This window comes from Bufo gargarizans, chromosome 2, assembly GCF_014858855.1.
Source record: "Bufo gargarizans isolate SCDJY-AF-19 chromosome 2, ASM1485885v1, whole genome shotgun sequence".
NCBI classification, from domain to species: Eukaryota; Metazoa; Chordata; class Amphibia; order Anura; family Bufonidae; genus Bufo; species Bufo gargarizans.
This window is the reverse complement of record NC_058081.1, coordinates 228,969,425-228,983,194: the sequence shown is the minus strand read 5'-3', so window position 1 is coordinate 228,983,194 and position 13,770 is coordinate 228,969,425. Positions and strand designations below refer to the sequence as shown.

At 42.1% G+C, this 13,770-nt stretch overlaps 1 protein-coding gene across 1 annotated transcript in view; it reads left to right on the top strand.

Moving 5' to 3' along the window:
• LOC122927827 (phytanoyl-CoA dioxygenase, peroxisomal-like) overlaps positions 1–13,770 on the top strand; it is a 43,484-nt gene that overhangs the window by 10,280 nt on the left and 19,434 nt on the right. The window contains exons 2-5 of the mRNA XM_044280087.1: positions 3,551–3,606; positions 7,121–7,231; positions 7,349–7,517; positions 8,069–8,150. Coding sequence (XP_044136022.1) covers positions 3,551–3,606; positions 7,121–7,231; positions 7,349–7,517; positions 8,069–8,150 — 418 coding nt within the window. The remainder of the gene's footprint in view (positions 1–3,550; positions 3,607–7,120; positions 7,232–7,348; positions 7,518–8,068; positions 8,151–13,770) is intronic.

Sequence of the window (13,770 nt, the reverse complement as noted above, 5' to 3'; positions counted from 1 at the left end):
TCCTCAGTTAGAATAGGCATTTTTGTAGAATGACATTTACAGAAGATCTTGAAAAGACTTTTCTTCAGTTTTCTTTGTTTAGTTGGATTACTTTAATCTCTCTGTATTGTTGAAACGGAGATGAAATAACCTTTTATTAAAAATGTTACAAAAAACCACATGCTTTCAAAGGGTGTCCTAATTTTTTCACATGACTGTACATGCAGTGAAATTGAGGCACACAGTTTTTTTTTAGTGTTGCAATTAAATTATTGATTTTAGTTTCGCAGTAGTTTCATCCAATTGTCTAATAGTTATCTTCAAGGTAAAAACAGAATATCTAGACTGCGGTCACATATACAATAAAGGAGATGCGCTGGAGTAAAGCCATTGGAAGATTCATAGTGGATGCATTCAATAATATAAAAAACTATCCGACATAGGCCTCTTTCACACGACCATGTTTTTTGGGGGGGTTTTTTCCCCCGTTTACGGGCTGTTTTTTGTGTTCCGTAAACGGAATAATTCATTTCAATGGTTTCGCCAAAAAAAGGAATGTACTCCGTATGCATTCCATTTCTGTTTATCCGTTTCGTTGAAAGATAGAACATGTCCTATTATTGCCCGCAAATCACGTTCCGTGGCTCTATTCAAGTCAATGGGTTCGCAAACAAAAAACTGAACACATGCGGAAATGCATCTGTATGTCTTCCATATCTGTTCCGTTTTTTGTGGAACCATCTATTTGAAAATGTTATGCCCAGCCCAATTTTTTCTATGTAATTACTGTATATGCCATACGGAAACAACGGATCCGGAAAAAACGACCCGCAAAACACTGAAAAAGCCATACAGTCGTGTGAAAGAGGCCATATTGTTAGATATACAGGGAAGACGACACAAGGCAAGTCCACAGGTACAATGGAAGGGATATTCTGTTTGTACCTTGAAGATAACTATTGGGCAATTGGATGAAACTACTGCAAACTAAATAAATAATTTAATTGCAACACTAAAAAAATCTGTGTGCCTCAATTTCACTGCATAGACTTTTATTATGACGGAAGGAATAACGGAATGCCTTCAAAGGCATTCCATCATGGAATTGAGTTATGGTCCGTGGTAACGGAATCCATAACATAATTCAGCATATACAGTACAGACCAAAAGTTTGGACACCCCTTCTCATTCAGAGTTTTCTTTATTTTCATGACTATGAAAATTGTAGATTCACACTGAAGGCATCAAAACTATGAATTAACACATGTGGAATTATATACATAACAAAAAAGTGTGAAACAACTGAAAATGTCATGTTCTAGGTTCTTCAAAGTAGCCACCTTTTGCTTTGATTACTGCTTTGCACACTCTTGGCATTCTCTTGATGAGCTTCAAGAGGTAGTCACCTGAAATGGTTTTCACTTCACAGGTGTGCCCTGTCAGGTTTAATAAGTGGGATTTCTTGCCTTATAAATGGGGTTGGGACCATCAGTTGCGTTGTGGAGAAGTCAGGTGGATACACAGCTGATAGTCCTACTGAATAGACTGTTAGAATTTGTATTATGGCAAGAAAAAAAAGCTAAGTAAAGAAAAATTAATGGCCATCATTACTTTAAGAAATGAAGGTCAGTCAGTCTGAAAAATTGGGAAAACTTTGAAAGTGTCCCCAAGTGCAGTCACAAAAACCATCAAGCGCTACAAAGAAACTGGCTCACATGCGGACCGCCCCAGGAAAGGAAGACCAAGAGTCACCTCTGCTGCGGAGGATAAGTTCATCCGAGTCACCAGCCTCAGAAATCGCAGGTTAACAGCAGCTCAGATTAGAGACCAGGTCAATGCCACACAGAGTTCTAGCAGCAGACACATCTCTAGAACAACTGTTAAGAGGAGACTGTGTGAATCAGGCCTTAATGGTAGAATATCTGCTAAGGACAGGCAACAAGCAGAAGTGACACAAGGAATGGACATTAGACCAGTGGAAATCTGTGCTTTGGTCTGATGAGTCCAAATTTGAGATCTTTGGTTCCAACCACTGTGTCTTTGTGCGATGCAGAAAAGGTGAACGGATGGACTCTACATGCCTGGTTCCCACCGTGAAGCATGGAGGAGGAGGTGTGATGGTGTGGGGGTGCTTTGCTGGTGACACTGTTGGGGATTTATTCAAAATTAAAGGCATACTGAACCAGCATGGCTACCACAGCATCTTGCAGCGGCATGCTATGCCATCCGGTTTGCGTTTAGTTGGACCATCAATTATTTTTCAACAGGACAATGACCCCAAACACACCTCCAGGCTGTGTAAGGGCTATTTGACCATGAAGGTGAGTGATGGGGTGCTGCGCCAGATGACCTGGCCTCCACAGTCACCGGACCTGAACCCAATCGAGATGGTTTGGAGTGAGCTGGACCGCAGAGTGAAGGCAAAAGGGTCAACAAGTGCTAAGCATCTCTGGGAACTCCTTCAAGACTGTTGGAAGACCATTTCAGGTGACTACCTCTTGAAGCTCATCAAGAGAATGCCAAGAGTGTGCAAAGCAGTAATCCAAAGAAAAAGGTGGCTACTAGAACCTAGAATATGACATATTTTCAGTTGTTTCACACTTTTTTTTGTTATGTATATAATTCCACATGTGTTAATTCATAGTTTTGATGCCTTCAGTGTGAATCTACAATTTTCATAGTCATGAAAATAAAGAAAACTCTTTGAATGAGAAGGTGTCCAAACTTTTGGTCTGTACTGTACACTAACTCGAATTTCAAAATATATAGTTCGCTCATCCCTACTCACTAGATTTTTAAGTACATGCAGCTACAATAATATTTAGATCCAGGTTTTGATTTGAAAAATGTAAAATATATTTTGTGGGACTATGTTAATAAATTTCCTACGCCAATCTTAATAAAAAAAAGTACTCTGATGCACCAAATTTATTAAAGGGTTTCTGTCACCAGAAATACCTAAATTAAACTGGCTGACATTAGCGATGTGCTAATGTCAGCTGAACCTACCTAGCCTATTCCAAGTTTTATCCATGCCCCTATTGCTCCATAAATGTAACTTTTATAATATGCAAATTAGCCTCTAGGAGTAGGGGAGAGGGGCGTTGCTTCTAAAGGCTCCATTCTCCCACCTCTGTCACCTCTCTCCAATTCTTGATTGACAGGGCCAGGCAGCGTTCGCATCCTCCTGCCAGCCCTGAGTGCATGGTAAATCTTGCGCCTGTACCTTGTCGTTCAGTATTCAGCGCAGGCGCAGTAAGGAAGTTAGCAGCCAGTGAGCGTCCTTCCTTCGCTATGCCTACGCAGAATACTCAACGGCACGGCGCAGGCAGATGCTCAGTCTTTTGCTGTGCAAAACCACATAGTGATGTATCTTCTCTGTGTGCTGAGCAGGATAAGCATTATTAAAAAATGTGTAAAGCCAGCCCTTTTATGTGACCGTCTGTTAATTCTGCTCCTTCCAGGTACTGTTACTGCCGAAGCAAGGAGTTCTACTTTTGTATATATAGATATAGATTTTTATTTTAAAGTTAATAGATAAAGGATTGTATTCACCTTAAATAGAGTTCAGACAGCAGTTCCTGTGTCAGGTCAGCTTGCCACAGCCACCTATTCACCAAACTTTCGGTAAGTACATTTTATTTTCAAGGATTGCAGTATTTTGTACTGTACTTGGGCTCTATTCTGTAGACTTTTGTACAGTATTACCATCAATTAACTTAAAAACGCAAATGCATGTCACTGCCGGGAATTGCCAATGGTGCTATGAGGCATCTGTTACAAAGGAAGCATTACATGTAACATAATCCTTTAATGTATGTATGTATGTATATCTCTCTATATCTCTATCTATATCATTCAGAAAGTCTTCAGACCCCAGCCCTAGGTGGCCCTAAGGGGGATGGAGGCTAAAAAACCCTAAGTGCTTAACCACTGTGAAGTGAATAGCCAGCATGCTCTGCATATTGGAGATAGACTACTTATAAGAGGCCATTCCTTTTATCCACTGACTAGAGGCCCCAGTACCTGCTCAGCTACTGCAACTTATGCGTAGCTTAAATCTCTTTATTGAGCTTTTGATTTTTACTCTGCAGTCATTTGGTCCCCTGATGAGTCTAATGACTGGGACAGAAACCTTGCATCTCAGGTGTGACTAGGGTTAATATAGGGTGCAGGACCCATAACTAGGACGAGCTTCTGGACTGGGTGGAGGGTGATCCATGGTTAGGGACATGGTTTCCTAGTCTCCATCCCCCTTACCATATAGGGTCACTTAGGACTAGTTACCTGTCTCACCACACAAGAGACCTGTCCCTTCAGACCAAGGTTCCCTGATTACTTAAAGGGAACCTGTCACTAGGATTTTGTGTATAGAGCTGAGGACATGGGCCGCTAGCACATCAGCAATACCCAGTCCCCATAGCTCTGTGTGCTTTTATTGGTTAAAAAAAACCCGATTTGATACATATGCAAATTAACCTGAGAGGAGTCCTGTACGTGAGATGAGTCAGGGACAGGACTCCTCTCAGGTTAATTTGCATATGTATCAAATATTATTTTTTTTTTTGTTTTTTTTTACACAATATAAGAACACAGGGCTATGGGGACTGGGTATTGCAGATGTGCTAGCGGCCATCTAGCAACCCATGTCCTCAGCTCTATACCCCAAATCCCGGTGACAGGTTCCCTTTAAGGCACATTTAGATGCTGCAAGGAGCACATGGTTGTCTGGAAGAAACATTTCTTTCCCAACAATCGGCTGCTTGATAAGCCGAGATGAAACTGAAGTTATTGCGGCAATCACATCCACAGTATGAGAACTAGGGATGGCTGCTGCTATCGCTCATCCCCATATAAAATTATTGTTCCGTTATTCAAAACGGAAAAAAAGGCCTGTCGACAGGACTTTGTTTTCCATCTTGCATAACGAAAAGCAGGCAGATCCGTTATGCTTACCCATAAACTTCCATTATGACGGAAAGCAAAACGGAATGCCTTTAAAAGGCTTCTCTTTTGACTTCAGTCTTCTGGATTCCGTTATTTTCCATTATAACCATGTTATAACTGAAAACAATAACTGAATCCATAACGGTGATGTGAACAAGCCCTTAGAGAGCTGCCTGGGAACAATGATTGAAGTGTCATCAGGTGATCTGTTGGCCTGAACATGTAGATCCAGCTTTAACCCTGCTTTCACACCTGAGCGTTTTCCAAACGCGCGTTTTTGACGCGCGTTTTTTGTAATAGCAAACGCGCGTTTGACGCGCGTTTGTGTCATTGACTGCAGTGTCCTATGGCCACAAACGCGCGTCAAAACGCCCCAAAGAAGCTCAAGTACTTGTTTGAGCGTCGGGCGTTTTACAGCGCGTTCGTACGCGCTGTAAAACGCCCAGGTGTGAACCCTTCCCATAGGGAAGCATTGGTTTTCATGTGTTGAGCGTTTTACAGCGCGTTTGAACGCGCTGTAAAACGCTCAGGTGTGAACTTAGGGTAAAGCTCAGATTGGTGAAGTGCTGCAGTGATGCTTGCTCTATTATAAGTTTCTCCCATCTGCACAGATGATCTTTGTAGCTCTGCCATAGGATTGGGTTCTTGGTCACCTCTCTTACCAATGCCCTTTTCCCAATCGCTTAGTTTGGGGGGTGTCCTGGTTGTTTCACACGTCTTCCTTTTAAGAATTATGGAGACCACTGTGCTCTTGGAAACTTTCAATGCAGCAGAATTTTTATAGTCCCCTTTTTCAGACCTGTGCCTCCACACAATCTTGGTTTTGTCTTTTCCAAATCACCTCCACTTCAGGTGAATTTGCCAAAGTTAGATTCCAGTCAAGGTGTAGAATCATCTCAAAGATGATCAAGAAAAATGGGAGGTCCAGAGCTAAATTTAAAGTGTCATAGCGAGGGGCATGAATACTTCTGACCATGACTTTTAGTTTTTCCTTTTTAATAAGTTTGCAAACATTTCTAAAATTCTTTTTACACGTTGTCATTAAGGGGTATTGAGTACAGAATGATGGGGAAAACATGAATGTGTTTATAGTAAAGTCCACAACATAACAAAATGTAAGAAAGTGAAAGGGTCTGAAGACTTTCTGAATACATTAATACCTTAAAGAGAACCTGCCAGCTTTCTGGACATGTAGGTTTTATTAAGTCCTTGTATTCTCCATGAAATAATCCTGGAACACCTTTTCTTATACTGCTACAAGGTGTTGTTCCTCTGTTTATTTCTCCTAAAATTTTGTGAATAAATTGACAGCTGGGTGTTATCAGTTGCGGTGTGTCCCTGCACAGTCTGACACTGTCCAGCCACTGCTGATGATGACAGATTCCTTGACAAGTGGAATGGTAATACCCAGTTGTGGCCTGACAACTGTCTGCCTTAGTTTATGGAGTAGCTGGGCGGCTTATATTATGGAGGGAGGGTAAAAAAAAAAAAAAGAAAAGTACTTTTGGTAAAATACATGTGTAATGAAGGTAAAATAACTAGGACTACATAGCTGAAATGATTGTGTTACTTATTGGTGACAGGTGACGTGTGCTATTGGTAACATGTAAGGAGCTACAAGCTAGGAGGAAGCAGAGATGAGTAATTGCAGTACATGAGCAGCATAAACAGCCATAACTTGGACTTTATACCAGGCATATAGTCAAGAACATACAGTAATAACACTGATTACCATTGATAACCTGTTACCTACAGATGAAACTCGGAAAATTAGAATATTGTGCAAAAGTCCATTTATTTCAGTAATGCAAATTAAAAAGAATTGTATTAATGCAGCTTAAAATTAGAATTTTGTGAAAAAGTTCAATATTCTAGGCTCAAAGTGTCACACTCTAGTCAGCTAATTAATCCATACCCCCTGAGCAAAGGGGACCCGAGATTGTGACTTTGGGGTTTTCATAAGCTGTAAGCCATAATCATCCAAATTATAACAAATAAAGGCTTGAAATATCTTGCTTTACATGTAATGAGTCTCTCATATGTTAGTTTCACCTTTTTAAGTTGCATTACTGAAATAAATGAACTTTGCATGATATTCAAATTTTTCGCGTTTTACCTGTATATTTCCTTCTATTGCCGTCTGCATTACAGAAACCTCTGATGGTGATTTTGCTTCTGTGCTCATTTCCAACAGCTACACCTTGGACAATAATCTCCTGACCCCAGAGCAGAGACAGTTCTACGAGGAGAATGGATTCCTTGTTATAAAAAACCTGGTATCACACAAGGACATAGATGAATTTAGGTACAAATACACATTCATATAATTGTTTCTCTCCTTGTAGGCAAGTCAGTGCCTTACAACTATTCAGGCATTATTTACTGTCTTTCATTACTGAATTGATATCACTATTTTTTCCAGGGATGTCTTTGAGAAAGTTTGCAGGAAAGAATTGACAGCACCTGGAATGCTTGTAATGCGGGATGTGGCCATTGCCAAGTCAGAATTTCTTCCAGATCAAAAAGCAATTACAAAAGTTCAGGATTTCCAGGAGCTTCCTGGATTATTCCGATTTTGCAGTCTACCCCAGGTATGAGCCACATCTTGGGGACCAGGTTACATGCAGCCCTCAAACGTCTATGGAGAGATGAGGGGGAGGGAGCAGCTCTAAGGAGGCATAGGTACACAAATACTGCTGCTGACTGTAGTACATTTTGTATTTTACTCTAGTGGTGGATTCACAGCTACACTGCTCAGTATTGCTGCATAATGTCCTCCATTCATTTATTTATTTTTTGCGGACTGTATGCGGAACCATTCATTTTAATTGGTCCGCCCAAAATAATGAAGGTATTCCGTGTACATTCCGTTCCGTAAAAAAAATATTATTATATATTATTGTCCGCATTATGGACAAGGATAGTACTGTTCTTTTAGGGGCTAGCTGTTCTGTTCCGGAAAATACGTCATCCGTATTTTTTGCGGATCCGTTTTTTGTGGACCGCAAAACACATACGGTCGTGTGCATGAGGGCTAAAGAACCTGTGCCTTTGACGCCTTTGCGTCCTCAATATATTCTTTTAAAACTTTGTATGAAAGAGGCTGACAGACATATATTGAAAGCCTGTTCTTGTCTCTTAGATTCTGCAGTACGTGGAGTGTTTCACTGGCCCCAACATCATGTCCATGCACACCATGCTGATCAATAAGCCTCCGGATGCAGGCAAGCGGCTTCTCAATTATTATTTATATATATATACATGTTGCTTGTTTTACTGCATATATATTTTTACATCTTTTTCTGTTTTGCTTTTATTTGCTGCATTATTCAGTAATATAGTAATAATGACAATTAACTTCCATTTTCTTATGACTGTGACGTTTAGGCTACTTTCACACTAGCGTTCGGGCGGATCCGTTCAGAACGGATCCGCCCATAATAATGCAGACGGAGGCTCCGTTCAGTACGGATCCGTCTGCATTATTTTAGCAAAAAAAAGCTAAGTGTGAAAATAGCCTAGTACGGATCCGTCCAGACTTTCAATGTAAAGTCAATGGGGGACGGATCCGCTTGAAGATTGAGCCACATTGTGGCATCTTCAAACGGATCCGTCCCCATTGACTTACATTGAAAGTCTGGACGGATCCGTGCGGAGGCGAGCGGAGCGGAGGCTGAACGCCGCCAGACTGATGCAGTCTGAGCGGATCCGCCTCCATTCAGACTGCATCAGGGCTGGACGGCTGCGTTCGGGTCCGCTCGTGAGCTCCTTCAAACGGAGCTCACGAACGGAAACCCGAACGCTAGTGTGAAAGCAGCCTTAAATGGACACTGTCTTTTGAATAAATGTAATCACAAGTGCAGGGGCAGATTAAAACGTAGTAATTTCTTATTAGACAAAGATGCCTCTTTCCCCACTAATCAACGACTTCTTATCCCCTTGCCTCCGGCAGTGATTACTTCCGTAAGTACTTCCTTTTGGTTCACTGGTAAAATTTGTATTGAGGCAGAGATGAGACAGATTGGAGTTCAATATTGCCATCTGTCTATAAATTCCTGCACAGTCTATAATAATGGGACATGGGTTTTCAGTGTCCATAAAAATAATTGTCCAGGTTTTCATGATTGTAATTATCAGTATTTTTTTTAAGTTGTCCAGAACAAAAGAAAAAAAATAGGTTGCAGAGGTATGGTTTACAGTCTCACCCCAGTGATGGCTTCCAAGCATTCTGCTTCTGTGTGCGAGAGAGATACAGATAATGGAGCAGTATATATATATTTTCTTCTGTGTGCTGTGCTTGGGGGTCATAATTACCGCTAGTCTATATACATTCAAGAGACAAGCGCAGGAAGAACTGACTGTTTGAAATGGAGCCATATGATGGCCAGAAATAGTGCTATTACTTATGTATGCATGACCGCTTATTCTGAAGTCGCCTGAAATGAAGGATGTGCTTTATCCCTTTAGGGACCGGGCTCATCTTCACCTTAACCTCTTCCGGACACATGACGCACTGGTACGGCATGTTGTCCCGGTACTTAAGGACACATGGCGTACCGGTACATCATGTGTATTTCCAATCGCCGACTCCGGCGGGCGGTGATCGAAACAAGGTGCCTGCTCAAATCATTGAGCAGGCACCTTGGGTCAATGCGTGGGGGGATTCAGAGCTGCGGTTTGCGGCTTTTACAGGTTGCGGTGGGTTCCCTTGGGGCTGTAGTGGGGACCCGATGGCATGGAAAGCAGCGCAATGCCTGCCTGTGAGAACCAACCCCCTGGATCTGAGGCCGGAAGCTGTATGAGTAATACACACTGTATTACTCATACAGCCAATGCATTTCAATACAGAAGTATTGAAATGCATTGTAAAGGATTAGACCCCCAAAAGTTGAAGTCCCAAAGTGGAACAAGAAATTAAGTGGAAAAAAATAAAGTTCACTCCCCCCCCCCCCCCCCCCAAATTGAAAAGTTTCAAGTACAAATAAACAAAAACATCATTTTCCCCAAATAAAGTGGAAAAAAAAAATTGGTAAAAAATATTAGGTATTGCCGTGTCCGTATAAAGTCTCAGAATGATCTGGATAAGTGAAAAGTTTTAAAGTTATTACCACATAAAGTGACAATGGTCAGATTTGCAAAAAAAATGGCCTGGTCCTTAACCTCTTCCCGACTGCAATCCATCTATATATGTGCTATTTGCACATGCCCCGTGCAGATAGCACGTGTATAGACGTCAGGCAGCTCTTTAATCCAAGCGCTGCAAAATGCTTGGATTAAAGCTTCTGCCCCTGTCCTGCTGCTGTCACGGACAGCAAACAGTGCAGTAATGCCGGCAAGGGACCAATCAGAGTGGTCCCTTGCCGGCAATCAATCAGATTGGTTAGTCTGCACAGACTAACCAATCGGATCGCGGCAGTGAAAAAATGCCTGGTCCAGGCTCTGATCTGTGCTCTGCAGATCAGAGCCAGAAATCAGGTAGTGTCCTTGTTCCCCCTTCCTGTGCGCCTCCAACTTCCCCCCCCCCCTGTCCCCGCCTGCCCCTGATGCAGTTCCCCCTGCCCCCATCCATATTCGTGCAGCCTGCCCCTGATGCGGTCCGCCTCATACATTCATCCTGCCCCCATTTGTGCTGCCTCAATGCTGGCCGTACCTTCCTCCTCCCCCTTTCCAGTGCTGCCCCCTGCCCTCTGCCCCAATGTGGTGTGATCAACCTGCTGTGTTTGATGGTGGCGGCTCCATTCCTGCTCTTCCTGCTCTATGTTGACACTCTGCTGTAACCCCTTAGATGCAGCGACATCCATGGGGTTAATAGAGGGAGGGAGCTCTCTCTCTTTCAACCATCGGGGCTGCCGCACTGCCATGGCAACCGGATGCTTTGCATAGGTGTCCGGTGTTGCCACCTACAGGACATCTGATAGAATTATACTTTGCAATGCAATTGCATTGCAAAGTATAGTACAGCCATCAGCCCCACTGGATTTTCAGGATCCAAGTGGGACTTGATAAAAAAAATATTATTTTTTTAAACAAAAGTAAAAAATAAATTAAAATAAAATAAAAGTGGGTTTTGGAAATTTTCTTAAATTTTAAGAATTGCTTCTAAGCCTTCTAATGTCCTAAAAAATAAAATCAAATCAAATTTCCAAAATGATGCCAACATAAAGTATACCATATGGGGAATGTTAAGTAATATAAATATTTTATTAGGTATGACTTTCTGTTTTAGAAGCAGAGAAATAGAAATTTTGAAAATTGAAATATATGGTGAAATATATTGACTCAAATATATGACTATCATGAAGTACAATGTGTCACGAGAAAACAATCTCAGAATGGCGTGGATAAATAAGTGTTCCAAAGCTATTACCACATAAAGTGACGCATGTCATATTTGTAAATTTTGACCTGAACACTGGGGCATCAATGAAATATCTTGGCAAAAGACAACTTTTCCCATTTTTTTTTTTATACAAAGTTGGCATTTGACCAAGATATTTTTCTCACCCAGCATGGGTATATGTAAAATTACACCCCAACACACATTGCCCAACTTCTCCTGAGTACGGCGATACCAGATGTGTCACACTTTTTTGCTGCCAAGGTGGGCAAAGGGGCACATATTCCAAAGTGCACCTTTCGGATTTCACCGGTCATTTTTTACACATTTTGATTGCAAAGTTCTTCTCACACATTTGGGACCCTAAATTGCCAAGGCAGTATAACTACGCCACAAGTGACCCCATTTTGGATAAAGACACCCCAAGGTATTCCGTGAGGGGCATGGCGAGTTCCTCGAATTTTTTATTTTTTGTCGCAAGTTAGTGGAATATGAGACTTTGTAAGGAAGAAAGAAAAAAAAGAAAAATCATCATTTTCCGCTAACTTGTGACAAAAAAAAAAAAATTCTAGGAACTCGCCGTGCCCCTCACGGAATACCTTGGGGTGTCTTCTTTCCAAAATGGGGTCACTTGTGGCGTAGTTATACCGCCCTGGCAATTTAGGGGCCCAAATGTGTAAGAAGTACCTTGCAATCAAAATGTGTAAAAAATGGCCTGCGAAATCCGAAAGGTGCACTTTGGAATATGTGCCCCTTTGACACTTTTTTGCAGCCAAGGTGGGCACACATGTGGTATCGCCGTACTCAGGAGAAGTTGGGCAATGTGTTTTGGGGGGTCATTTTACATATACCCATGCTGGGTGAGAGAAATATCTTGGCAAAAGACAACTTTTCCCTTTTTTTTTTTTTTTTTTTTTTTTTTTTTTTTTTTTTTTTTTTATACAAAGTTGGCATTTGACCAAGATATTTTTCTCACCCAGCATGGGTATATGTAAAATGACACCCCAAAACACATTCCCCAACTTCTCCTGAGTACGGCGATACCACATGTGTGACACTTTTTTGCAGCCTAGATGCGCAAAGGGGCCCAAATTCCTTTTAGGAGGGCATTTTTAGACATTTGGATCCCAGACTTCTTCTCACACTTTCGGGCCCCTAAAAAGCCAGGGCAGTATAAATACCCCACATGTGACCCCACTTTGGAAAGAAGACACCCCAAGGTATTTAATGAGGGGCCTGGCGAGTTCATAGAATGTTTTATTTTTTTTTGCATAAGTTAGCGGATATTGAATTTTTTTTTTTTTTTTTTTTTTTTCTCACAAAGTCTCACTTTCCGCTAACTTGGGACAAAAATTTCAATCTTTCATGGACTCAATATGCCCCTCACGGAATACCTTGGGGTGTCTTCTTTCCGAAATGGGGTCACATGTGGGGTATTTATACTGCCCTGGCTTTTTAGGGGCCCTAAAGCGTGAGAAGAAGTCTGGAATATAAATGTCTAAAAATGTTTACGCATTTTGATTCCGTGAGGGGTATGGTGAGTTCATGTGAGATTTTATTTTTTGACACAAGTTAGTAGAATATGAGACTTTGTAAGAAAAAACAAAAACAAACAAAAAATTTCCGCTAACTTGTGCCAAAAAAATGTCTGAATGGAGCCTTACCAGGGGGGGGTGATCAATGACAGGGGGGTGATCACCCATATAGACTCCCTGATCACCCCCCTGTCATTGATCACCCCCCCTGTAAGGCTCCATTCAGACATCCGCATGATTTTTTACGGATACATGGATCGGATCCACAAAACACATGCGGACGTCTGAATGGAGCCTTACAGGGGGGTTATCAATGACGGGGGGTGATCAGGGTGATCACCCCCCTGTCACTGATCACCCCCCCGTAAGGCTCCATTCAGACATCCGCATGATTTTTTACGGATCCATGGATACATGGATCGGATCCATGGATACATGGATCGGATCCACAAAAACACATGCGGACGTCTGAATGGAGCCTTACAGGGGGGTTATCAATGACAGGGGGGTTATCAATGACAGGGGGGTTATCAATGACAGGGGGTGATCAATGACAGGGGGTGATCAGGGAGTGTATATGGGTGATCACCCGCCTGTCATTGATCACCCCCCTGTAAGGCTCCATTCAGACGTCCGTATGCTTTTTGCGGATCCGATCCATGTATCCGTGGATCCGTAAAAATCATATGGACGTCTGAACGGAGCCTGACAGGGGGGTGATCAATGACAGGGCGGTGATCAATGACAGGGGGGTGATCAGGGAGTTTATATGGGGTGATCAGGGGTTTATAAGGGGTTAATAAGTGACGGGGGGGGGGTGTAGTGTAGTGTAGTGTGGTGTTTGGTGCGACTGTACTGACCTACCTGAGTCCTCTGGTGGTCGATCCTAACAAAAGGGACCACCAGAGGACCAGGTAGGAGGTATATTAGACGCTGTTATGAAAACAGCGTCTAATATACCTGTTAGGGGTT